A 27104-nucleotide genomic window follows, 5' to 3' on the forward strand; every position below is an offset into this window, starting at 1 on the left:
AAAAACAAACCATACAAAAACACAGCTGAAGGTAACAAAATCTAAATGAAATCCACAATACAACTCAAAGTCTTAGGAGAGATTTATTAAAGTGGAAAAAGAGGGTAAAAAATTAAATGTAAGTGCAGACGTTAAAGACACATGGCACGTGCCTGCATAACCTCTGCCTTGGCTGTAAATTGTAGAAGCGTTTTGGTTTTTTTTCTGGGGATAGGAGGGGAAATGTAGTTTTTAAAATCTGAACTGCATCCAAATTGTAACCAATTACCTGTGGATACCACGAGAGGTTCAAAATTGCACTGATTAAGATTACGGGAATTACCTACTCATGACCTTCCAAAGTCTCATTTTTCGTGTGGAATACACGGTATACATTCTGCTCTCCTACAATGTATTTTCAGAATATTTTACATTTAAATCTCCCTAAAGGTTTGTTTCCGCTAACAAACTTTGCTGCATTTAACTAGAATTCAAAGGTCTGGAACAAACGACACAACATCGGGCACGACCGAGTGGTGTTCAGTACCAAGCTAACAAACGCCATTGGGATATCAACATACCGTTCCGTCACAGTCAGCAATGGAAACTGGCGATTTTGTAATCACACAGAAACAGAGTTGATTTATCTGTTACAGGAAAGCCCTACAAGGGTGAGGTTTTCTTGTATCTGTTACAGCTTTTTTAGCTATCTACGGGAAGGGCTTTGCTGTTTTTGGAGCCCTACCGGCACAAGAGCCCTCGATTAACTGCCTGCAGGCGGCGGCACACTCGGGATGAAGCTGCACCGATTGTTTTCTCCAAAGGCTAAGGGAACATAACCAGCAATTTGGGGCTTTCCAGACATTCCGTTTAGGTAAACCTTATCACAGGGCTGTTTACTCTTTTGACTGCTGCTAACGATGGAAACTATCTAAAGCAGACAACCTTTCTGATTCTTTAGCTAAGTACCCACTTCACCTCGGGGGTCCTCTTCACTCTCTCTCCCTCTGGGGGCAATTCTTTCTTCACACCCTCAAAAACTACCATGCATTCCTAATCCTCTCTTTAAAAGCACTCCTCGCATTCACTGCACCTCAAAAAAAAAAAAAACCAGACCCATGATTTAACCCTAGCGTGCTAGAATTAGCCGCACGGAGGTCATCGTCGTCCGTCGTCGTCCGTCCGTCCCCCCCCCCCCCCCCCCCCCCCCCCCCAGCCACCCCTCTCGCAGCCTCCTTGAGTATCCTCTCCCACAGCCCAGCATTCGTCGTCCTCCCCCTGCCGCTCCCCCAAACAAAATAGAGGCTTGTGTAACAGCTTCTTCTCTGAATTTATTATCTGCAGGCTGGCGGGTAAGCCGCTCCCTGAATACACTCCCGTCCCTTTTGTCAACGCGCCAGCCTTCATCAAAGGGTCACTGAAAATCGCGGGATTAATAGATTATTAAACCCATTACGCGTTCATTAGTGGTAATCCGCTGCTGATTTTGCCAGCGGTTCTGCTTCCAGTGGGGCAGCCTCCAGGGATCTGGTTTAGTCGGCTAAGAGGACATCCCAGCGCATCCGTGTGGCGTGGCGCTGCGCCCGCGGCTTCGGGAACGGAACACGAGCAGGGCGGCTTCTCCACAGCCCACCCCCACCGAGAAGCAAGAAGTGCTCCTCCCCGCGCCCGCTGCCTCCTCAAGGAGACGAGGCACACCACTGCGGGCGATATCACCTGGGCACCGCTGCCAGCCTGCCTGCCTGCCTGCCTGCCTCCTCAGGCGAGCAGCGGCAATGAAATAATGCTGCCGCTGCCGCCGCCACCAGTACCAGTACCAGTACCAGCACCAGCACCAGCACCAGCACCAGCACCGGGATCGGGATCGGGACCGACGACACACGCCTCCACGGCCCATCTCAGGGAAGAGGGCGGTGCCGCTGACGTCTTCGCCCCTTACCCCTACCAAGCTCATGCCTCTCTACCTCCGCGCATGCTCGGTGCGGCGCAGCACGGAGGGGGCACGGGGCAGAGGGTGATGTAATACCAGTAACGGCGTCTACCGCTATCCCCCGCGCATTTGCAGCCCTAACATCCGGGCATCCCGCCCGCTGCGCCAGAGGCGGGATTTTGCCGTGAAAAACGGTGTTTGCCGCGCTTTGGTGTTGGCTGAGGTTTTGCTAACGGAGGACAGACGGGGCTCAGGAGCGGGGAAGCCGGCGCGTGCCGACACGCCCCCACGGCGAGGAGGGAATGGGCGAAGAGGAGCGCGTGCGCGAGCACCCACTCCCACCTCCCCGTCCTCTGCGGCGCGCGCGCGGCTGCTCCCGGCGCGCCTGCGCGGAAGGAGGAAGCAGAGGCGGCGGCGCAGTGCGCGCGCGTATGTGTGTGTGTCCGTCCGCGGGGGGCGGAGAACGCTCCGCGGTGGGGCGCGAGTGGACGCGGAGCTCGGGCGGCGGGAGGGGGCCCGCGGAGGCCGGGGGGGGGGGGGCCGGCGGCGGCCGAGCGGCGGGTAGCGAGGAGGGGGGGAGTGGAGTGAAGGCGAGATGAGCGCTAGGCTCCCCTTGGGCACAGAGCCGCCCTCAACAGCCGCCGCTTGTGAATGAACTGAGGCAAGGCCGCCCGCCGGGTGCCCCCCTCCCCTTCTCCTTCCCCTCCTTCCCCTTCTCCCCCGGCTTGCCCGCCCGTCGGCGCCCCACCGCGGCCGTCCCCGCCTGCCCCCGGCTTCCCTGCCCCCACGCACCTTCGGGAGCGCGGCCCTGCCCGCCGCAGCCGGCGCCGTCCACCGCGGCCGGGAGGTAAGTAGCACTGCGCAGTGCGGGGCCTCCGGCGGGCCGGGCTGAGGCGGGTGAGGGGCGGCGGCGGAGCTGGAGGGGGCCGCGTCCACCGCCGCCCGGGCCATGGGGCCTGTAAACATGTGGGGGCGGAAGCGGCGGGAGGGGGCAGGCCCAGAGGGGGTGGGGGCTCCTCGGTAGCCCTGGTGAGGAGGCAGGCGCCATCCCCGGCATCAGCAGCCGGTACCGGGTCGGGGCTGCGAAAAGGAGGGAAATAAGAAGGGGGTGGTGCGGGTTCGAACCTGATGTAGGATGCTGCTGCTAGGAGCCATTCCCCCCCCACACCTCCCCAAGGCCGAAGGTGGCCTGGCCACGCTGCGCAGCCCCTGCATTGCAGGCGGCTTGACCGAAGGGTGGGGGGGGTGGCAAGGCAGCCCCTCGGGGCTGGGCAGGGGCGGAGAAGAGTGAGCAGAGGATTTTGGGCCTGGCTCAGGTAGCAGCAGCTGCCCTCTCCCCCATTTCCGTGGCCGATTCAGAGTTCATTTAATAATGGCTATAAACAGTTTTCTCTCCCATCACCACCCAAACGCTTGGGGCACGCCACTGGGGAAACAAACAAAAAACAACCAACACGCATCTATTTATAAAGCACCCCACCCTAGCGAGGGTCGGAGCATCAAGCACTCCCCAGATAGTGACATTACTGTGCAGCGGGCGGTTTTCCCTTGCCAACGCCTTTCACGTGTTTAAAGTTTTGAGAGGGATTTCTCTGTCTTTGAAAACAATGTCGTGAGCAAAGGTTACACTGATGAGCTGTGATCTACCAGCCTGCATGTTCAAAGTAGATAGAAGTAAAACGCTTTCCTCGAATAAAAAGTTGTCCAGTGATGTACTGGATAATTGGTCTTGCATGGTAAATGCCAGAGGTTCTGAGCATATGTCTAACCTTTTTATTATATTAGCTTATGTCATAGTAGATATGATACAGCCTTGAGACTGGCTGCAGGTTAATAGTTTCAAAAGAATTGATTTTGTAGACATCTGTTCGATAAGGTGTTTTTATTTATTTAGTACCATTACAATATTTCAGTACTGTGTATGGCAAAATTTTGCTGTTGCAAAACTAAGGTTTACCATAGTACTTGTGAGGAATTAATTTATTCTTTTTAGTAGTACCTTTCCTCAGTGAGAAGGTGCTGGTCAGTCAGCTGGCCAGCATGGTAGCCTTAAGGTTTAAGGTCCTGTGTGTCATACAAAGGAATTTTTTAATTGTTTTTAAGCAGAAGGCAGTTCTAGATCATGAGAGCAGTAGCTGATACGTTTTCCTTAGGTTGTGATGTTTAACATCAGACCAAGTAGAAACATTCTGAAGTAGAAGTTCTAACTCTTGTGATTCTACGAAATTACATTCCAAATAGGAGCTGATGTAGCACTTTCTTGAGCCTGTGTTTATGCTGGTTTAGTGGTTAGGTGGCTGAAGCAGGATTTGTGAAGCACTAGTGAAATTAAAGACAGCTGCTGGTACTCAGGACCTTCTGTGAATTGACAAATGACAAAAAATCATGCAAGTTCTAGCCACATTTCTTCTCTGATAGTTTCCCTCCTGTTACTATTCATAGTTTCTCTATGAATAACATCAGAGACACAGGGTAGGGGGAGGGAAACATGGGTCAGGGGTGTTTTACATTTTACCTATTAAATCAAAGTAGCAGTTGGAGGAAAGGAAAACAGTTCTGATAGGTATACCAGCATTTTTTGTTGGGGTAGGGACAACTCCTAAAGGTTTCTCTTCAGGCCTTTCTGGACCTATCTTTTGTATATGAGACTGGGCTAAGACTTGCTGATCCATTGTGCCAGTTATTAATATTTTCCTCATGGACAGATTCCTGATAAAACCCTCAGATGAATGTAGCTTGTCTGGAGAGAGCTGGTCTGTCCTCTCACAATCTGGCGCGGAAGAGTGTTTTTCTCAGATACAGGCAAGTCCTAGCTCTGGTTTATGGGTTTAGTGCTTTGGTTGGTGGTTTTTTGGTAAATCTCTCCCCATGACGTACAGTAGAAAACTATACCTGTTTTCCAAGTATTAACTGTCTATAGGTGAACTTGAGATACTTTTGAAACTGAGAGATGGAAATGCCAAATGACTGGTGAAACTTGCAGGTCTAAACAAGCAGAACTCAGAGCAATTCGAGTTAAAGCAGAATAAAAAAAATGGTTTTTTTTTTCTGTAAAATCAAGCTGGTTGCTTGTTATCTGGAGCACAATTTATGCAGTGAAGTTGAGTCATTCTTGCTGAGATAGCATTTTAAGAGCTGTCGTTAAAATGCTTAGATATTTAACTCTGGCACAGGATAATTTGCAAACTTATGTAACTGGTATGTTTTTGAATGCAGCTGTCAATAGGGGATCTTATTGCACTTTTCCTTTTTAGTGGAACTAGGAACATAAAACAGCTGCTTTCACCAGATGACCCAAATATAAGTCATTTCACAATAACGTAATTATTACTAAAATACTGTCATTACTATTTACTTAATTTTTACATGTTCAAGACTATTTTGATGTAAAAATACTTTTTTTTTTCCGATGTAATTGGCTTAGCAGAACTACATTTCAATTAAGTGATTGAATAATGCAGGTTGTGGTATTAAATAATCAAATTTTGGAGTGAGATGTACTGTAAAATAATTGTATTCATAGTCTCTGCAAACCAGCTCACTTCAAAGACTTGATTAGTAACAATGTTTGAAGTCAAGACAATTGTGACTTATAGCTACACCTGAGCCAAACAACATTCTTGCTATTGCAGTGTGGCCTTTTGTAATTTTTGCTCATCTTTTCTCATCAATTGTACCTCACTTTTTAACATTTGTGTGTCATCTATAACTTTTTTAGATGATGCAACCTGTAGTCTTATTTGTTCTTTGGAAAAGAAAGCTCTTTTTGTGTGCTGCTTTGTTGCTGAATTCTTAGTGTTCTCTCTAGTTTTAGTCACGTGATCCAAATATCAGTAAAAATACTAGGATAAGAAATAAACTTCTATAAAATTTAAGCATGTTTAACTACAGTGCTCCTCGCTGAAAGAATGGAAAATTGTAAACTATAATGTCTGTGTTAACAATATGTAATCCCGGAAAAAAAACCACCAGTGTTCTTGGGATATTTAGAAGATCCAGGGAATGTACCTAAAATGTGATTTTTTTCATTTATTTTTTCAATGGCATTTTGTGCACATGCCATTAGGCCTTGCATAAGAAGGATTCATGTATTTGAGCCATGATGTGGTGTGGATCACAGTGGAGATAGCATTATCTCCTTGTAGCTTCTTTAGGTTGCCTCTGTTGCTATCTGTGCTGGAACAAATTAGGGTTTATTAAGATGCAGCACTGCTAGAGTAAATAATTTAAATCTTAAGACTAGGAGGAATGTTTCTACCAAGGAAGTTGTAACTGGGACAGGAGAAGAAAGCAAGCATGATACCATGAGCGTGAGTAGACTGATTTTTGTTTCTGGCTACAGCTAGTATCTGACTGTTACTGGCGTTAAACCAGTGCTGTAAGATCTGCTTTTCTATATTTCGATCTAGTATAACGCCTGCTTTTCTATATTTCTGTCTGCTGTGGAAGGTCTGCTTTGCTGTATTTCTGTATGCTAAACTCCTCTATATTAAACTGCATACTAAATTACAGATGTCTGTCAAGTCAGTGTTATTTTTTTTATGTTTGAAGTAAGTAAGCCTTTGTTTTACTGAGTGTTCATTTTATTATTTTTTCTTTTTTTTTTTTTTTGTTTTCATGTACTGGTAAAATTAACTAATGGCTAGTTCAGCTTGCTAGCTGAAGTCTGCAAAACACAGTGCTTATAAATATGTGAAACAATTGCTTAGTTTTTTTTAAACAGCTCTTCTGAAAAGATGTTTATACGTGACTAAAATAACAGAATAAAAACTGCCTTCATCTACACATCGTTCCGATGCAGTACACTTAACACTGTTTAGTATGTAAACTTTACAGCAGTGTGCTAGCAGAAGAGCATCTAAGAGTGATACAAAGCAAAAAAAAAAGCCTGGCTAATCAGGTTTCAATATTGAAATGTAGAGTAATCCTAACAGTTTATGCATAGAGGAAAAAGTATGTTAGCTTCTTTATTGCTAACATCTTAGTTCTCGTTTCAGGTAAAAATATTTTCATAGATAAAAAGATCTCTAAAGTCTTTAAGATAATAGTTTACAAACCCAAGGAACTCAAATGTAACATGACTTATATTCTGATAGCTGCAGCTTAAATAAAGCAAAGCACTTGAATGTGCTTATACTGATACACCACATGCAACTGAATTATGTGGGACTGCTCAGATATATGATGTTGCTCTCAGGCTTAAATGCCTTGCTGGATTGTGACCTAGAGGATGAAATGTGCTTTCATGTTTGGGTCTCAGATGTAACTTGATAGATTTTCTGTACCTGTGTATACAGTTCATTTTAACTGCCAACTGTAAATATCATCTGGAATTTGAATGGTAGTCTGTATTTTTCTTAACCATATATCATAGCTATTTGTGCATAAAATTATGTAGATTTTTTTTACTTATAAAATACCATTAAATGCAGTAGCCATGAGAACCGTAAACTGTGCTTAAGCTCTTTCTGTTTGGAAATGAGTTTAAGGAATTGTCCAGCTGTCTGCTAAATTAAGTAAATCCCAGTCTTCAGAAAGGGGTCCACAATGCAGAAAAATGTGGGCATGTAAGTGTTTAGTATTAAATTGTAGGAACATTTTGTGAAGAAAGAATCAGTTTCTATGAGTAAATAATTTGTTGGTTCCCCTAGTCTAATTACAATAAGTATTTGGACAGACCCTTCTTAAAAATACAGTATTTCTTCTCTCTGTAAAGAACCATTCTGAGGCTGCAGAATGAGGCCCTGTATGCTTAGGAAATGCTGTCATTAGTAGTGCTTGTATTTTGAAGAACAGATAAATTTGTCAATGTCCTCATTTGGTGGCCAGAATATTTCGAGCTGCAGTGGTCTTAACCTTGGACCCAGGAGAGCACCTTACTGCCTTGTTCATCATGGGCAAATCAGTCAACTCTGCACTGATAGTGATAGAAGTGAATTTGGAAATTCAGAAGAATGCCTGTCCTGAAAGTTACTGTATGCCGAAAAGGTTAAAGCAGTAGGATTTTTCCCTTGGTTTCTGTTTTTATATTTTTATGTAGTCTTGTGGGGGGAGGGGGAACTAGACTTTATTGCAGCAGTCATCCTCTCTCCTTCTTTTAATGAGCTGGGTACATGAGGGCAAAATAGCTTTGTAAATAAAAGCTCTGTGTGTGTACGAATGAACAAACTCTGGCTTTTCCTAAGCTTTGAGGATTTGACTTCCAGGTCTTAATGTGATTCTGGCATAGTTCTGATGTCATTTTCTCGCAAGTAAAGCCGGGTTACAGCTGTACACTTCAGAACATTTCCTATTTTATTCCTGCTTTATTCCCCTGTGTAGTCATCAGGCCTTTTGTGTTCTTTATGCTGCTTTTCTTATATTCTCACTAGAATAGTGGTAATGTTGCTGAGATTAGAACTAGAACTCCACAAATATTTTCATCTAAAATGAAGGGTATGGGCAATTGCTTATGTGTCTGTCTTTGAATTATTTTTCTGGTACTGAGTACTTGGCTAAACAGAAAATTTTGGAGCCTTCACGCAAACATCTTCTAGTCACTGGGCACATGCATGCTGATTGTGTTTTCTCTGAATATTTTATTCCCAAGCTATCTGTATTAACTAATACTATCTTTATTAACATTTTCATTTAGGTTTTATTCTTCCATAGTGATAAATAAATTACTAGTAAGACATATCAGAAATAGGTGGCTAATGCTTACTGTTGAAGCTAGGAAGATCTGAAGTTTGAAAGCTTTAAATAATAATTTTTAATGAACAGTGACCTTGGTGAACAGCTGGAGCTGCAAAGACTGAAAACTAAAAACTGAAAACTAAAAACTGAAGAGGAGATGGTGTGATGATTCCATGCGTTCAGTTTTCTTTAAGGTATATGGGACTATATCAACTTAGATTTTAAAATGTTTGTGGGAAGGTTATTAGTAAAACAGTATGACAGAAGGATGGTGGGATTCTGTAAGAGTTTGTACACGTTACCAAAGGTGGCAATACCGAATTATGCCAACTGTAAAAAAAGTGGCAGTTTGCTGAACTTCATCACCGCAGATGAGAGAGTGAGTAATTTTTTTGCCATATTTCAGAAATGGTTTGATTAATGCACTTGGTGTTCTCTTGTTTTTTTAAATAACTGTTACTTAAGCCTCCATTTGTTTTTTGGAGTCTCAGTAAATAGTCCCACTGGAACCTTTTTCCATATAGCATCTTCTTCCTAGTTTTAACACTTCAGATAAAAACCTGACAAAGACAGATTTGCAATAGCTTGACTTCATTCCAGTAGCTTTTGAACAACCTGAACAGTTCTGGTCATTCTAATCAATCATTCTGGTCTAAATGTGTTTTGCCCAGTAACTTCACTTTCCTCTGTGCGGTTCTACTAAATAAAGCATTACTCTATGAAGCTTTAATTTTATTTTTTTTTTTAATGGTATTGGTTGGTTGATAATACTAGCAGTGAACAAAGATGCTGAGGCTTTGAGCTGTAAACGAGAGATCAGAAGAACGGAAACAAAACAAGGGGGATTTAGCTACTTAAGCATTTGGTATATTCAGATCTGTTCAGTTCCTGGATTTACAGTAGCTAGTACTCAAGAATTGTCCATTAGGCCCATGATGTCTAGGAGTGGGCTACTATTCTGTTATGATGGTAGATGACAGTGGCAGAGTACTCTCTGTATTACAAGTACTGGAAAAAAATGTAATTAAACTCTAATGACTTACTATAACTCCATTTTTCTGTGCTGTCTTGTTTTCTTTTTGCCCATGTGTTTTTCTGCTGAAACTGTTGCTGTGCATATTCTGTTGGAATAGCTGCATAGCACTGTATATTCTTTATGACATGAGCAGTTTGGTTGGAATTCTTCTTTTCTCTTGTTTGTATTGTGTTTTGTTTTTTAAAATTTGAATCTTACTGCATCTCATTGATGCATAAAATGAAGAAAGGCCTTTTTCCTGGCTTCTGTCTACATAGACTGCAGCTTCTTTGAATCTTTTAGTTCCTTTTTACAGTGCTTGCTTCAATGGGGCTTTGAATTTTGGCTGGAGTCTGCAGGAGCTTGTGTGCTATTAGCACCAGTTTTCTAATCTCTTTGTCTAAAATGCATATCTTTTATTTATCTTTCAACACTTTTAAGTAAGAAATTTTTTTGAAAATTAAGTATAACCAGAAAGGTGCTGAGCTGAACACCAGCATGGGCATGTTTTCTGCTTATTAATGCTTTCAAGCAAGGACCTTGGCTTTTTCATTCTCATGCTGTTCAGACAGCAGCATATGAATTTATGCAGAGCTACTTCATTGATTTTCATAGTACTTGTTAATGCCATTTGGATTGTCTATGCATTTTTTTAAAGTGATTTGGCTTCTTGTACTTTGATGCTGCTGTCTAGTGGGGTTTTTTGTTTTAATTTTTTTTCCTTATGCTTTCCCACCTCTAAATTTGTAGTGCGAATATTTAGAAGCAAGACTTCTGTCTGGGCCAAGAAATACTAACTTGTCTTCTCAATCCAGATGAGTAATTGATACTTGTGGTTGCAAGTTGTATCTCCTCTCAAAATCAATGTAATAATTTTTGTTCCCAGCAGTGGTCCTAGTGATTTTTGGAAGGAAGTTATTTTCTTCAGTAACTGACTATATTTCAAAATCAGAGAATCACAGAATAGTTAGGGTTAGAAGGGACCTTAAGATCATCTAATTCCAGCCCCCCTGCCATAGGCAGGGACACCACCCACTAAACCATGTTACCCAAGACTCCATCCAACCTGGCCTTGAACACCGCCAGGAGTGGAGCATTCACAAGTTCCTTGGACAACCTGTTCCAGTGCCTCACCACCCTCACAGTAAAGAACTTCTTCCTTATATCTAACCTGAACTTCTATTTAAGATTGATCTCATTACCCCTTGTCCTGGCACTACAATCCCTAACAAAGAGTCTCTCTCCAGCATCCTTGTAGGCCCCCTTCAGATACTGGAAGGCTGCTATGAGGTCTCCACGCAGCCTTCTCTACTCCAGGCTGAACAGCTCCAACTTTCTCAGCTTGTTTTCATACGGGAGGTGCTCCAGCCCCCTGATCATCCTCGTGGCCCTCCTATGGACTTGCTCTGACAACTCCATGTCCTTCTTAATGTAAATGAAAACATCTCCATAAAGAAATCTTGAAACTACATCACCGTGTTTTAGATTTCCTCAGGAATAGCTTGTTAGATGAATTTCCTGTTTCAATGTCCAGGGCTTTCTTTTTCAAAACTCAGGTTACATACATGTCCTTCAGAGAGAGTTTGAAACTTGGACAGTGTACGTTCATATTGAGAATAGCAGCTCCTAGTTTAACCTTGAAGCAAGTTTAGGTGTCTGCAGGAAAGGTACATAGGAGCAGAAGAAGGTGTTTTAAGAAAGCTGAAACATACTGTTGGAGGGAGGGTGTTAACTTAGAAATGGTTACCTTCTGTGTTCCAGAAGACTTTTGGAGACTTCAGCAATGCTCTTCTAAGTCCTACCTACCCTACCATACAGACAGATGAAAAATAAATTATAATTATAGGAAAACAAATGGGATAAAGTATTTGCCACTTACTACTAGGAAGCGTTCATAAATCTGTCAGCTCTTAGCAAGGAGAAAAGATTTTAAGTGGAAGTTATGCTGAAAAAAACAAAACTCACAAAACAAGTTGTCTCAGTGAAATGGCAGTGCCTGTGGAGCAGCTATCAAAAGGTCAGAGCTCAGTTGTCTGTGTCAGAGGTACAGTGATTTAGTGTTTTCTGCTGTGGTATGAAGTTGTATGTGTAATCACTGTTGCATATTAATTACAGGGAGAGAGGGAGGGTAAGTGGGTAAAGGTTGAAACAATTCATACTTTACCTTGTACGCACAGAGTCATTAACTTGCTTTTCAAAATCTGTGGGGTTTTTTTGGCTGATATCACTTGTGTCCATGTACAGACGTTCTTGCCTGTCTGAAGGCCTGTTTCTGAGAGCTTGGGTATTTCTCTTTACTTTCTTTAAGTTAATGTTTCTAGCTATCTACCTTTTTCTGTTCCCTTTGTCTACCACATGCCATAGCTCCTACATCTGTCCTAAAGCAGAAGAATTGTTATTACAAGCTTTCTTACCAGTATATGTAGTTTCTTTCTATGTTCTTCTATTCACAGTTGTGTTGCTGAATTATAGTGCAGACTACACTTGCATCTCCAAGAAGCAAGAATTCTGATGGGGAAATAGTGTGTTAGTCCATGTTTATTAAAATAGCTTAATTTATGTATTTTCTTCTACTTCTTTTCCTAGACAGTTCACATTTTCTAGTTGGCCATGTATTTCTGTGTCTGAAAGTACGCATTCAGAAAGATCAGCTGTAGTTTTGAGTACTTTGATGTTGTTGAACCATAAATGCCAGAACTCAGTCATATAGCCGCCAATAGTTTTTAAATAGTTTCATTGGCAAGAAGCTTTTTCGTGACTTCATTCAGCCCATGACTGTGGTGTAATTATGTCTCCTCATCTGCGTGTTCTGTTTTATTTTAGTCATTCTTCTGATCCCTGGATGATCTCCGACATGTTGTTTGTTAACATTAATTGATGTGGGGCATCCACTAAGTACTGTCAGTTTTTCATCCGACTGGCATTAGCTTCTGAACATGGTTCCACGTAATTTGCGCAGTTACGTGCTGACTGGTTAGTGCATCCAGTCTGCTTAAGGTGGGGGGGTAGTATCACAATCAGATGGAAGTTGAAGGGATCAAATGCTCTTTTTTTATCCTCCCCGCCCCCCCCTTCAGTAGCACTCTGTATAATTTGATGACTTGATCTGTATCCTGTAGTTCAAGTAAAAGTTGTAATCTTTCTTTATGGTGCTCATTACAACACACAGGGCATAATGTCAGTTGGAGCATTGTTCTAGGAAATAGGAGCGTGGGGACATTTCTCAGCTTAGTTTGAACAAGCACCCATGACTTAAGTGTGATTTATATAAGCAGCTTATGCTAGTGGAATGAGTATAACTCAAACATTGTTTTAAAAGGATTATTAAATTACATATTGTTGAAGTACAAGTTTCAAATGGTGGTGCTTGGTTTTCTTGGGCAGTGCGATCAAATCCCTGTCTGAATTCCTTGGAAAAATAAATTGTCTTTTTACAGTGGTACATGGAGTTACAATAACTGTCATTTGTGAGCAATTTAAGATTTATCTTCATTTGAACATGCAAATAAATGAATAAGCAAATAGCAAAACAGCCAAAATTATTTTTGTGTGTATCAGGAGGCCTTATACTTGTGCTGTCTGGATAGCACAATTTGAGGAACAAATGAAAGGGGCAAAGAGGTTTCATGCATTCCAGTGATGTATCTGTGGTTGTCCGTGGTTGTCCATGGTCCGGTATACTAATTACCCTCCTTTTCTTTGCCAGTCTGTTCTCCAGTGGCATCTATTTTCAAGGAGTTTAGCTGCTGACTCTTTGGCATGCTCCATTCATTATTTCAGTTTTGTTTCTAATGCTGCAGTCCTTTGAATTTTGGCACTCTTGTGTTTCATCCAAGATCTAGTTACTTGTGTTGATTTTTGTAGGCCCAGTACAGTATTACTTTTCTGTCTGCAAATTGCTACTTGATTTTTTTTTTTGTGCACTTGCTATAGAGGCTGTCTTCAGTTTGATCTCCACAAAATCACCATGTCAGAGGTCATGGTTTAGATGTACTCATAGATGCATAGATGGGTCCCCTGAATATATATATTTACTTGTAGGTTTTACATGTAGGGGTCTGTTTTCACTTTTAAGTTTTGTTCAGAAGCCTCTCTTCTTCAGAGCCAAAATCCAGGAACTGACTGCTGAAAGCTCTTTTGTTTTAGGAGTATGTGGTATACATTTGCCACTAAACTTCATGATAAAGTGCATTTTCTCTTACTTTGGCATTAATAAGTGTAGGAAGAATGTCTTCTTTAGTATGTATGTGCATCATTCAAACAGCCCGAAAGCTGAGCATTTCAGAGTGGACAACTGGTTCCGTCTCCCTCTACAAGACTGCAGTTTTCTAACATGACTGCAGAAATGTGTGGCTGGGTTAAGCAGCGCAATGGGGAGGGGTAGTAAAATTATTTGAGAAGAAGGGTCATAAGATGAGGACTCCTGTTTAGGAAGATGACTAAAGAAATATGGGAGAGGGGAATCTGTTGCTTTACTGCACATCGTGCAGGCAAACTGTTCTGGGTCTGACTTCTCTCCTTCATGTTATTACATAAAGTCATGCTGTAACTTAGGCGCTGGCACTGCTGTTAGTCTGATTTGCATACAGTTATATGCGTAACTAAAGGTGTTGTTTCAACTAAATCAGTACAGTGCACAAACCACCTCCTGAAAGAACGAGAAACACACCACCGATTTAGGTAGAGACTGATGGGTGAAAGATGTTTCTGTAGATACGTACTCCAAGTACTCCAAAGCAGCCTAAAAGGTATCATTAGCAGGAAGGAGGCAGCACTTTCTGATGTCTTAAGGTGGCATGTTTTGGTTTGTGGGGTTTTTTTGGGGGGTGGGGTGTGTTTGGGTTGTTTGTTGTGGTGCTTTTTTGTTTGTTTGTTTTAACCAAGACTCTTTAAATTCCTCAGACTTTAGCCACACATGAAGGTATGGGGGGGGAGAAGTAGTAGGTAGCCTTCCAATTAATAAGAATTCACAGATTGGTCATATTAAACTCACATTTTTCTGAACAAGAATTGAAGTTCTGGTAAAACTAAAGGCTTGACATATTCATCATGTCCCAGAGTAAGCTATACTTTCTCTTCAGGTACATATGAGGGTTTTGAAAACCTCACCTTACTCTCCTACAGGTTTAGACCTGTGTTCTGGTGGAAGTATGGTCAGCTAGAGTGTTTGCAGAGAAGACAGCTGCAGTCTGTTATTGCTGTTTTCAGAAGTTGAATACTTTATGGGCTGTGAATAATTTCCTAAGTAGAAGTTACATGACAACATTGTGGTTATCCTTCTGTCTGGTTGTATGGGCATCTGTGGTGGGTCATTTGCGCCCTGGAAGGGTGTCAACATCTCACCAACAAGGTTTAATTTAGAATAGCAACCACTTTCAGTTTACCTTCTGGGGAGGGATAAAGCAACTTGATTTTAAATGGAGAGTGGATTTCTTAACTTTTGAAGTGTGCCAGCAGTTCTGTGTGAGTTGCTGCAACTGCTTATGACCCAACTATGTATTTTTAATTGTGGTTTACATGACAAACTACTGAGAGGGACAGATAGCTTCGAAAGCACAACTCTGAATATTATGTATTTAGTGATGTGATAAATGAGAAAGAAAACTGCCTTTTTTTTAGTCCAAATTTGTCAGTGCTTGTGGTCAGTTTAATTATCTTGTTATTAATGCGGTTCTATTTTGTTTTAAACACAATAATGTAAAATGCTTCACAAAAATGTGGTGATTGCCAGGGCAGATCCTGCTTTTTGAGCTCTAAATTAAGGAGAAAAAATTGAGTATCTGCATTCTATTTTATGGTCTCTTTGACAATAAGAAGGTGTTGGGTGTTAGTTTAAATTCTGCTGCTGTCATGGAATGAATAAAAAGTCTATTATTCTGTAGAATAATTCCCCATTTGACTTCTGGCAGCATTCTGTAATTATTTTGATCACTCTGACTTCACTAGAGTTGCATGTGAAGATAAAAAAGTCTTAAGTCATATTTTTTTCCTAGCAACTGCAGTAATGTGAACCTTGTGCATGTGCTTAGGATCCACGACCGGCGAACACTATATTTTGTTGGCTAATTACAGTTTGTGTGGGCATTGGTGTTATGTGTTTGCTTGAGAAGACAGAACTTAAGAGCAGGGGTTGGGGGTGAGAGGTAGCAGAGGTGTACTGCTGCTGACATCTCTCTGTACAGCTGAAATATGTGTGGCTTTGTTTTTGCTAACAAAGCATGTGAGCCAAAGAGTGTATATCCAGTCCCTATGCCTCACACTTGAATCATTTCTGTGGTGAGATCAAATATAAACATTTCTTGACTGTTTATTCTAACACAGATTTTTCTTTTTTTGGAAGGTTGATAGTGGCTGGAAGATGTAAATGCTTTTTTGGATATACAGTGTCATAGCTGGAGCTGTATTGCAGTAAAAGCATGTTATCAAAAAGCAGTGTTATCACTTAGAAAACTGATAAATGTGTTTCACATTGAAGTTAAAACCTTCTAAAATTCCTAGTATTTTTTGTGCTAGAGCAGCTGATTAGTTGGGGCCTCAGGTAAAATCTCTTTCAGAGACTCTTCTTAACATTTAATTTTTGTCCACTGTCTTCAAATAGAAAAGCTCACAATCTTGTTCCATTCCCTTGTATTGTGTAACAGTGATTTGCACACTCTTTGCTTCCCAGGGCCGAATTTGCAAGTATGTAAAATGTGTGACCTAGTTTGTATGATTTTTTTAATAATGAATGCACAAATAAACTGATGTGGATTAGAAGGGTGGGTTGGATGGTTAGGGTGTGAAAGCCATGAAGATAAACCAATCAGTTTACGCTACCTGCAAATAATAATTCTTATTCTCTTAAGCATGAATATTTGCTGCATCATATCCCAGTGAAGGGAGGTGGAGGAGGATGGGGTGTGTAACATTTTGGTCTGACTTGAATAAAGAAGCATGAATTTACAACACATGTGATTTTATTTCCAAACGGATTTCCATGGACTTGTCAGGGGCAGTGAAGTTTGAATACATTAAGGGTTTAGGTAAATCTGCAGCACAGACATCTGAGAAGCTTGCTGTGTAATTTAACTGAAAATCTAAGGATGAGCTTTCACAAGATGGCTGAGACAAACTAATGGCTTGCTGATGCCTAAAGGGACAGCTGCTGTGTTCCGAGTCCTGCTTCTAGTTATCCAGTGTTGCCTCTTCCTTTATGTAGACTCTGGCATCATTTTGATGATTCAGATCATTTTATGTGTTAAAAAAAAAAAAAGCGCCAATGAAGAAACCCCCAAACCTAATCAATTTGCTTTTGTTTCCACATCTCCATTGGAGAAGTGGAGTGTCAGCCAGGACTTTATGGCCAGCAGGCAGGAATCTAGGGAGTGCCACTGTCCTGGACTCGTTGAACTTTTCATTGGCTCGGTAATCACAGCTATTCAGATGTGTGCCAGTTAATAAGTCCTCTTTCAAACTGATTTCATACATACTTAGGCAAGAGGCGTTTGTCAGAACCATGAACGATAGTGGAATGTGAGTTTTTCAAGTAAAACAGCTGAAAATACTTTTAAAATATCAAAAGTGCAGTTCAGCTAGTAGCAGTGTCCTTGTTTAAACTGGATGAAAACAATGCAAATTTTACTTGAGACACAGAAAAGTCACCTTTTTATATGTGTATTTTTGGCATCTTAGCATTAGTTGGGCTATTATTTAATAGTTTCCAATAGAATGTTTAAAAAAGTTTTTTTTTTTTTTCTTTTTAGAACTGAAGGAAGGCCATCATGGGAGCATTTTTAGACAAGCCAAAGATGGAGAAGCATAATGCCCAGGGACAAGGGAATGGGCTTCGTTACGGTCTAAGTAGTATGCAAGGCTGGCGAGTTGAAATGGAGGATGCACATACAGCTGTGATTGGTTTGCCAAATGGACTTGATGGATGGTCATTTTTTGCTGTATATGATGGGCACGCTGGATCACAGGTTGCCAAGTACTGCTGTGAGCATTTATTAGATCACATCACAAGCAACCAGGATTTTAAAGGGCCAGATGGGCCTCCATCTGTGGAAAGTGTAAAGAGCGGCATCAGAACAGGTTTTCTGCAAATTGATGAACACATGAGAGTCATCTCTGAGAAGAAACATGGTGCAGACAGAAGTGGGTCAACAGCTGTGGGTGTCATGATTTCTCCCCAACATACATACTTCATCAACTGTGGAGACTCGAGAGGTTTACTCTGTAGAAACAGGAAGGTTCACTTCTTCACGCAGGATCACAAACCAAGTAATCCACTGGAGAAAGAGCGTATACAGAATGCAGGTGGCTCTGTAATGATTCAGCGTGTGAACGGCTCTCTTGCAGTTTCAAGGGCACTTGGGGACTTTGATTACAAGTGTGTCCATGGGAAAGGTCCTACAGAACAGCTAGTCTCACCTGAGCCTGAAGTTTATGAAATTGAGAGATCAGAAGAAGATGATCAGTTCATCATACTGGCTTGCGACGGTATCTGGGATGTTATGGGAAATGAAGAGCTGTGTGACTTTGTAAGATCCAGACTTGAAGTCACTGATGACCTTGAGAAAGTTTGCAATGAGATAGTTGACACCTGCTTGTACAAGGTAGCCAGACTTGAGAGAAGAAGTTTACTGTGTTTTCACTATTAGAAGTTTCTGAACAAGTTCAGAATAAGTGTGGAGTCCACTCTATAAGTATCCGATGGTTTATGTTAACATGACTTTGATGGTAATTACCATGATTCCCACAAAAATGGTGACAGAGAAGAATGACAGAAACAGTACAGCTTTCTGGGTGGTTTTGCTTAATGAGTTTAAAATCACGTGCAGTTACATTGTGATCGCTGGGAAACTAAAAGCTGATAAGAATTTACGGGCAAGCCCAAGGACAATAACTGCTCTTTTTTGTTTCACAGCATACTTTAAGGTTAATTCTTAAGACTTAAGCAGGCTAGAGAATATTCTTTCCCTTCCTAATCTTCCCTTCCTTTCTTGGGCATATAGTAGTAACATTACTGTCATAACTACAGCAATATAAATGCAGAATGAATGAACCGTGACTTCACATTTTGCAGTTTAAAATTTTTTCTTGACTATATGAAGATCTGACTTCCTAAGTTAGTTTTTATTCTAATTTTATGACTATATTTTTTTATTCAGCTTCATGTGGTACAACTCTGAAACTAGCTCAGGTAGAAGATGTTGGAAAGGTTTTATTTAACACATCTGTGTAATTTTGTCTAACTTATACTTTGTATTAGTAAGTTGCAGGATGGTGCAGTTACAGAGTTTCATAGCTTGACATCTGATTTTCCAAAGGAAAGCTTTCTGTAAGAGCAAGTAGTGAAGGAAAAAGGATAATAGCCCTAAACTGAAAGGGAATAGATTTAGATACTAGGAAGAAATTCTTCCCTGTAATGGTAGTGAGGCACTCGCACAGGTTGCCCAGCGTAGCTGTGGCTGCCACATTCTTGGCAGTGTTTGAGGCCAGGTTGGACTGGGCTTGGAGCAGCCTGATCTAGTGGAAGGTATCCCTGCCCATGGCAGTGGGTTGGAACTACCTGATCTTTAAGGTCCCTTCCAACCCAAGCCAGTATGTGCTCTATGAAAAAAGCCAACATTTTTGATACTAGAGAGACAAGACAGCATCTCCGTTCTTGCAACATGGCTAAGAGGGTCATTGTTTGCCTTTTGGAAAAACGTTATTGTTTTCTAGCACTTTGGCAGATTGATAATACATATATTTTTGTTTACAATTTTCATCTGGTAATCCCAAAAACAAATAACCTGGGAAGGAGCAGTGGCTTATGGATGCTGTAAGCTTTGCAGTAGCCAACTGTCAGTACCTCTCCATGCGCTCATATACACTTGTTTTGAACACTGGCTTGTTCTTGCTTACCTCAGCGGATTTAATTGGTGTTAAAAGTTAAGCATATGGATGCATGCGTGTAGATGAGAGCACAGGGATATTGAAAGCAAACTGTTACTTTTCATAAGCAAAATGTGTTTGTATTTTAACATATTCAAGTATTAGTATTCTGTTTACTTGGAGTTTTAAATGTTTTCATTTCAATGAATGGTTTTGTAAAGGCCTGGGCCCTTTCCAGCTGGTCTTTTAACAGATTCTCTCCCTTGTAACTTTTTTGTTTTAAATGAGAAGGGAGGAAAAAAGAGGTGAAAAAACCCCAAACAAAATAATAGCTGTGGTTTTAGGTGGAAGCACTGTCTCAATTCAGCACTTCTGTATTTAGAGCTTTTAAGTGATAATGGTTTTGTTTACCCATCTGATATTCAGCTGTTTTCCGAAAAGGATTGGATAGTACTTAAGATGGAACACAACTTTGTATTTATACAGCACTCCTTAGTAATGTCTGTTTTTCAGAGACAATGGGGCTGTGTGTCATTGGCCTCATGTAGTCTTCAGACCATAAAAGATCAAAGAACAAAGTGGCTTAAATTGTGCTGAAGAAGTGGGCAGACTTCTGGAGTTTTTTTAGGTGGTAGGAGGAAATTAAGGAGAATGATAATATTAATCCATAGTAGTAAAAGTTGTATTCTAATACCTTATGACTTGTGAATTTTTGTGTGTAAAATGCTTTGATATGTATTTAGCCTGGCGTGTATACGTTCTCAAATAATTTTTTCTTTTCCACCAGGGAAGTCGAGACAACATGAGTGTGATATTGATCTGTTTTCCGAATGCACCAAAGGTATCACCAGAGGCGGTGAAAAGAGAGGCAGAGTTGGACAAGTACCTGGAAAGCAGAGTAGAAGGTGGATCATTTAAAAAAAAATAAGTAACTTTGTTTCTAAACAGACCCCCTGGCCCCTTTCCCCTTCCAACAACTAAACTTTTAACACATTCAAGCTTTTTAGTAGACCTTCAAGTGCCATTGGCCATCTAGTGTGCATCCCTGAAAAAGGCACTCAGTCCTGCTGTATGTCCTGAAAAAATCTGCTATGCAAGCGCAGCAGCCTGTGGTTCTGAAAGTTACTCAGAACAGCAGAGAAATAATGCATTTGTGCTCTGTGTTCTTCATGAGGCAATTGACAGCACTAACTTCTGACCAGTAAATCTTGGTTCCTTTTAAATGAGTTAAATTAAATAATCAGAATATCTTGCAAAGTGTGAAGATGGTAATTTCAGTGCCATTTTTCTGGATAGTTATGAACAAATCAGTTAGTCATAATATTATCCAGTTACGGTAGGGTTACAGTTTGATTGCTGTCATCTTTAAGACACCTGCTAACATACTCATTTATTTGAAAGTACGTCAGAAATCTGTCAAAGCTAATCTTTAAGCATTCATGATGAACAAAAGCTGGGAGCTCATCTTATGCTGGCAGTAACTGCAGAATTTTGCTTCAGATTTGTATTGCAGGAATTCTTAAGCTTTAAACTGAAACTGCAAGTCTTAACAAATTTTGGGTGACCTAACTGAAAATGATATTTGAAATCAATTTGATTTAAAAGATTTCTCATTATCTTTGTATTTATAGTGCCTTTTGATATCTAAAACAACCACAGCTTGGAGTTTGTTTCTGAAACATAAGACAAGCTGTATGCATTATTTACATAGGTTAAGTGTATTTTTGATGTGGACTCCTCTAGACCCATATGTTACAAGTCTAGTTATGTGTATTTACTGCACAAGTCCTTAATAACACACAGGGCACAATACACAGAGTTCTTCACAACTATGGTATTGGTGATTAGTAGGCCAGAGGAATTTATTGTGCACTTTTTTCCCCTCCTTAACTTCCATGAAGATGACAGTGCAGCTTCAGAAATTTCACAGAGAACTTGCCTGCATGGGAGTTCTGGGTTCAGGTAAATCAATGTGCAGTTTTAAAGCACTTTCTACCTGTGTAGGTGTTCCTTCAGAAAGTACCACCTTTTTTTAAAGGCTTCATTCGCCATGTCTTGGCAAACTACATCTGTTCTGCCCCTGAACAAAGGTCTAGAAAGATGCTTCTGTGTCTTAAGCTAACACTTCCCTAATAGGAGAAGTTGGTGCACAGTAAGCGTAGCAGGAATATCCAAGGGCATGGTAACACTGCTTGAGTTCAGTGTCAGATGGCTTTCTCCATTTCAAAGCAGTGAGCAGTTTTGCACCAGGCATTTGAAGAGCTGTGTGCCCATCCACAGAATTTGTGAAGAGCAAGTGTGCTGTAAAGTCACACATTAATTCACAGCATGCTAACTCTCCTCATTTGGGCAAGTATTACCTTTGTATCTTAGATATTTTGTCTGAATTCAGACAAACCCATGACCTACAATATGAAAACACATTCAAGGCTGCATCTTCAGCTGGCCTTATTGTGCCTGAGGAATATATGATGAGGAAAGCTGACATTTTTGTACGCACACTTCAATTTGTACATGAAGAGCCTAAACACTGGAACTGTACAATGAATTTGGCTGCCAGTACTTTGCATTTATACAAAACAGAATTTCAAGAATGAGCAAAGTTTGGTACATGTGTAGAGGCAGAAGGATTCTGTAAAGCACTTTAATACTAATTTATAGGGATGATGTCTGAAGAGTTTGAGGGAATATATTGTACTTCCCCAAAAGGGTTTTTAGAGTTAGCCTCAATCTCTTATCTATTCTTGCACAAAGATATTATTTAAATTAATATGTTTTAAACACTATTCAGTCCATCAGTGATTTATGTCAGCTGAATGGAGAATTTGGCCTTTTAGGTCTTACTCATGATGGAATTTGAGAGCCTGAAATAAGGCAGAACTTTAAGACCAGGAATTGATTAACCTTGTTACATTGAACTTAGTAATTCTTAGTAGTTAATTGTTTCCTGGTGTAAGTGGATAGTGCAGTATGGCTAGTGAGGTAGGGCTGCTACAGCATCTGAAGCTTTCAACACTACAATGAACAATCTTGCTGTTATCCTAGGATACTTTAAGAATGGCAGTTCTTAACTTTAAAAGCATAATCTACAGCTGAAGGAACTAGAAAATATAAAGAGTACTTTTATAAAGATCTCACTGATCTGTAACTTCACCAAGTTTCTGTTTCAACTTTAAACTGAAAATGCATATCATGTATTTTTATGCATTTCACTACTCAGTGTAGTCCAACAAGTGATGAGATTTGATGCTTACTAATGTGCTTTTTTTTTTTTTTTTTCCTGGCTGTTCTTTTATTCCCTCAACCTAAAATATAACTTGATACTTTTAAGAAGCAGTGCAAATTTTAAGACTGAATGGGGTTTAGTACTGGTGGTCATCTTGAATAAAGAGAGGCGATTCAGGCTTAGAAATGTAGAAAGTTTTCTACTTAACCATCACACCTAGGACTCTCCTTTTACTAATTCTGATGTGTTTGTGGTCCGGATTCATAGCTGCAATAAATAATAATGGAAGAAGCAGCAAGTGTGGAGAAGCATCTTTGTACCATTACTTGCAATAAATCAGTGTTACTCCTAAAGTATCGTGTGAATTTCATGGTAGAAGTAATCAGTCATTCCAAAATGTGTTGCTATTATTTGCACTAATATGTGTTATTGATGTGTGGACTCTAAAAAGAAAGTTGTCTAAGCTTTTTTTTTCTATTATTTTTTTTTTTACATAAAAACATTCCATAATACATAATCCTTGCAATATTTATACCTACAGAGAGAAATAATTTTAAGTAAGCCATTATATGTTCCTTCTCATATTTTTTCACAAAATCAAAGCTCTGGCTTTTCCTTAAACTTTGTGTAGGATTCCCATATAGAATATCAAAAAGCTGATATGTTTTGAATCTTTTATTTTAGGGTTGTAAGTACATTTTTCCAGCACTTGATGCCATGAAAATGTGTAGAAGATTTAAAAGTAAATTAAAGCTTGGGGGGAGGGTTACAAGGTGTATTAAAAGAAGATAATTCCAATAAATTCAACACAGCTAGCAGACCGACTCCATTTGTTGTGTCTTCAGTGTTCATTCAGTCTGTATCTGTAGTTTTATCAAAATATAAATGTATTCATTTAGTGGAGACTGTATGTTAAATGTACTGCAGTTACAGGTTGTGAAACTGTGTAGTATAGGTAAACTATAAATTCCTTATTTTTGTACAGCAGAACTTTAGCACTAGTACAATGTAGAATATATTAGATGTTCAAAATTGCACAATAAAGGAACTTGGCAAACCAAATCTGAGATCTTTGCTTTTTATTGAGATTTAAGAGTGTTAGTTTGTTTACTGAATACTAGATGGTAAAACAAATTTTGGCTATAGATGTTGAGGAAATGGCAAATTTTTGAGGTGTCTATGGTGTGTGGTGTCATTTATATAAAAAGTAGGTTTGGAAGTAAATATCTTAAAGCTTTTTGTTTGCGGAGTTTGACACTTGTGGAGGCCTAGACGGTGCTTCCACTGTACCTGGCAAATAATTTACACAGTCTGACTGCAAAATACAGCTGATGCTTTTTAAAACACAGCCCTGAAAAACTTACATGTACAGAAAGTAAGTCACAATTGTTGTGGGTTGATTTTTTGGTTTTGTTTTTTTGGTTTTGTTTTTTTGGTTTTGTTTTTTTTTCTTTTTAACAAAAAAGGACTGGGTACATGTTGGTTTTTAAAGCTTTTAATGTGCCTTATCTCACAAATCAAATTATTAAAATAAAAACTCTGTATGCTTTTCTGGAATTATCATTTAGGGAAAAAACCTGAATGTTATTCTTCAAAAGTGGTGCTGATGAATTCCAGCTACTCTTCAAGCTCCATAAATACTTTATTACATGAAGAATAGTGTGCATCTACATATATGTATGTATGTGTGCATGTATGTGCACATTATGGTGTGTGCTGCAGTATTCCCTTGAAGATCAAAAGTGCCAAATCTTAAAAATTCATCTGTCTTGCAGTTTCTAAGAGCTCACGTTTACAGAGAAACCAATGTTCCTCAAATTTCATAAAATCCCTATTTAAAGTGTAAGTCCTCAGAGGTGGTATGGTCTCTTGAGTTCAAATAAAATTGTGTGCTTACCAAAAAAGAAGGCTAAAAATAAAGACTAAATTTCTTAGCAAATGTGACTGTGGGTACAGTACAGATTCTCTTCACCCAAAAGTTAGAGTGGATCAGGTTTTAACAACTGCCCAATGTTCACATATCCCTGAAGTGAGTTGAGGACAGAATTGTCTCTTAGATGTGATGTCCCGGCTTTTAACTTGTATGTAATAGTTCTTAAATTAGCTTGTTGCTGTAATGCAGTGAGGTATGAGTATTGGCTAACACACATGCGGTCATGGGAGTTATTTTTGTCTTAACTTTTCGGTTTTTGAAAGTGCTATGCTTTGTAAGATGGTGATAGTCTTTTACCTTCTGTTGCGGTGATAAAGCGCAGGGTATTCTGCTGGGAAGATACTGCATCTTCTGTTATATCTAATGTATAGCAGAAAAGCCATTAAAGATTTTTTTCCCTGCTTTTATTAGGTAGCTATGTACTTCTAAAACCAGTGTGCATGTTAACAATTAGGAATGTATGTCAAATCTGTTACAGGTTCTTTTTCTTACCAAACCAAAGTTAACAATTACCATGTTGAATATAGTCTGTCATATTTTTTTAATATATGTATATATGTTTACTAAAGTTAAGCTGCCTTTTTATAAAACTGAGTGTTTCAATCTTTTTAAGTTAAATTTGGACTGCACTTACAAAAAAAGTACTTCTGATTCCCAGAGATCATAAAGAAGCAGGGTGAAGGAGTCCCAGACTTAGTCCACGTGATGCGTACATTAGCCACTGAGAGCATCCCAAACCTCCCGCCAGGGGGTGAATTGGCAAGCAAGTGAGTTCACATCGGTGTAAATGTGGTTTTTCATTTAAATCAAAACTTAACTGCAAGGCCACTCTTAAAAGCGGGGGGGAGGAGAAAATGGGTAGAGGACAAAAGGTTATGATCTATTCTTCAATTTGTGTTACTCAGTTTTTCTGAATGGACAGGACAAGCATAAGAACAGAGTTAACTGAATCGCTACTAAAATTAAATGTCAAACTGTTGCTTTGGGAAGGACCAAGGGGTTTTTTAAGGGTGGCCTGAGTGTGTCTGTTTTCTGTAATTAACTGGGTTTTTTGGGTGGGAGGTTACATTTGAAGGTGCAGATATAATTCACTGACATAATAGCTCCTTGAGTATGTAGTTCCACACTTTGACAAGAAGTGACATGCGTATAATGTTTTGCTTGGCAGCTTTCTTTTCTTGTCTGTAGCTAAAGCAATGTTGTACTTGCCTAAAGTTTGCTTTTGTATCTCTCTGCTGTGACAAATCTGAAAACTAGATAGAAGTCTATGAAAAAAGTTGGAAGCTAAATTTACACCCTTATATGGGCTGGCTTTGTCCTTAAGATGTTCAGCATTGATGCTTTGTGGCTTCTCAAATAGATGTTCAGTCTTTAAGGAAACAATGCGCTTAGCTCATTTGCACACCCAGGCCAAGTGCTTTTTGGTTCAAAAGATTTTTTGTGAACCTGTGCTGTGTTAAAATGGATTGGGCACATATGTTACAGACTTATTTTTAATCCTTCAGAATATGATTTTTGTATTGTTAACACAAAAACCATGAAGACTAGGTATGTAATTGAATAAATAACTGTAAAATGACTTCTACAGAATAAAATTGTTCTTGTATGAATTGACTGACCAGGAAGAGATGTCAATTTTGTGTATAATAGCATCTATTTAGGATGTGTTGCTGTAGTCTTGAGCTATTGATGAGTCATTTACTCATGAAGTATGGCATACAAATTGATTTTTCTCAGTCTCCTCTGGCTAGCACTAGTATTATGTTTGTGAGGTGGTGCTGAAGTGACTGATTTCCATTGGATTTTGTGTCTTAGAGATGCTAGTTTAAATAGGGATTGATAGACGTGTAGATTTAATTGGATGTTAGTGTAGCTCAAAGCACTACTGTCAATTCGGAAGAAAAATAATGCTTTTCAAGAAACCTTTTATTTGTAATCAAAGATACATATTGCTTGAAAAATAAGGGAAACTTTCAAGTTTATGTGCAGTGTACTTTGTGTGTAATTGCTTGGTTTTATTGCTTTAAATTCAGTCTCTTCTTCCATGCCATATAATCATTTGCTAGATGCACTGTGATGTTTCTACTGCTGCATGGTAGTTCCTGACATTTTAGTGTTACGAGATTATTATAAAGCCTGTCATCTGCTTTTTTTTCTTCTGCTGCACTCCTTTGTGATTGCACTGCATGCATTCATGAGCAGTTAAAAGGTTGTTCTTTGAAGCTGGTTTTGTATCACGGTTGTAGTCTGGTACTGCCTCATATTTGGTTCTGCAGAAAGGGATTTGGAAGAAAGTTGCTTTTAAATTCCAATCTGTAATTCCTGTGTTTTACTCCCCTCTTTCCTTCCTACTCCCCTTTTTATTCCTTGCTCCCTCTCCAAGGTTGTTTCCTTATTACCTTGGTAAGGCAAAGGCTTCCTCTTCCTTCAGCCTCACATTGTTGGGGTTTTGAGTGTCAGTTTTAAAGAAAACCTTTGCACCATGTGT

General features: G+C 40.0%; 1 protein-coding gene across 3 annotated transcripts in view; it reads left to right on the plus strand.

Annotated features, from left to right (window-relative positions):
• The first annotated feature begins 2428 nt into the window (after positions 1-2428).
• PPM1A (protein phosphatase, Mg2+/Mn2+ dependent 1A) overlaps positions 2429-27104 on the plus strand; it is a 32024-nt gene continuing 7348 nt past the window's right edge. For 2 of the 3 annotated variants that reach the window (XM_057416232.1, XM_057416234.1), the window contains exons 1-4: positions 2429-2756; positions 17342-18193; positions 20245-20362; positions 25275-25383. In XM_057416232.1, the coding sequence (XP_057272215.1) occupies positions 17360-18193; positions 20245-20362; positions 25275-25383 (1061 nt within the window). In that variant the 5' untranslated portion in view covers positions 2429-2756; positions 17342-17359. The remainder of the gene's footprint in view (positions 2757-17341; positions 18194-20244; positions 20363-25274; positions 25384-27104) is intronic. The other variant, XM_057416235.1, reaches the window with a different exon arrangement.

This window comes from Pezoporus wallicus, unplaced genomic scaffold (assembly GCF_028554395.1).
Source record: "Pezoporus wallicus isolate ANWC-B61680 ecotype Strahan unplaced genomic scaffold, APGP_CSIRO_Pwel_v1 scaffold_2146, whole genome shotgun sequence".
Classification (NCBI taxonomy): domain Eukaryota; kingdom Metazoa; phylum Chordata; class Aves; order Psittaciformes; family Psittacidae; genus Pezoporus; species Pezoporus wallicus.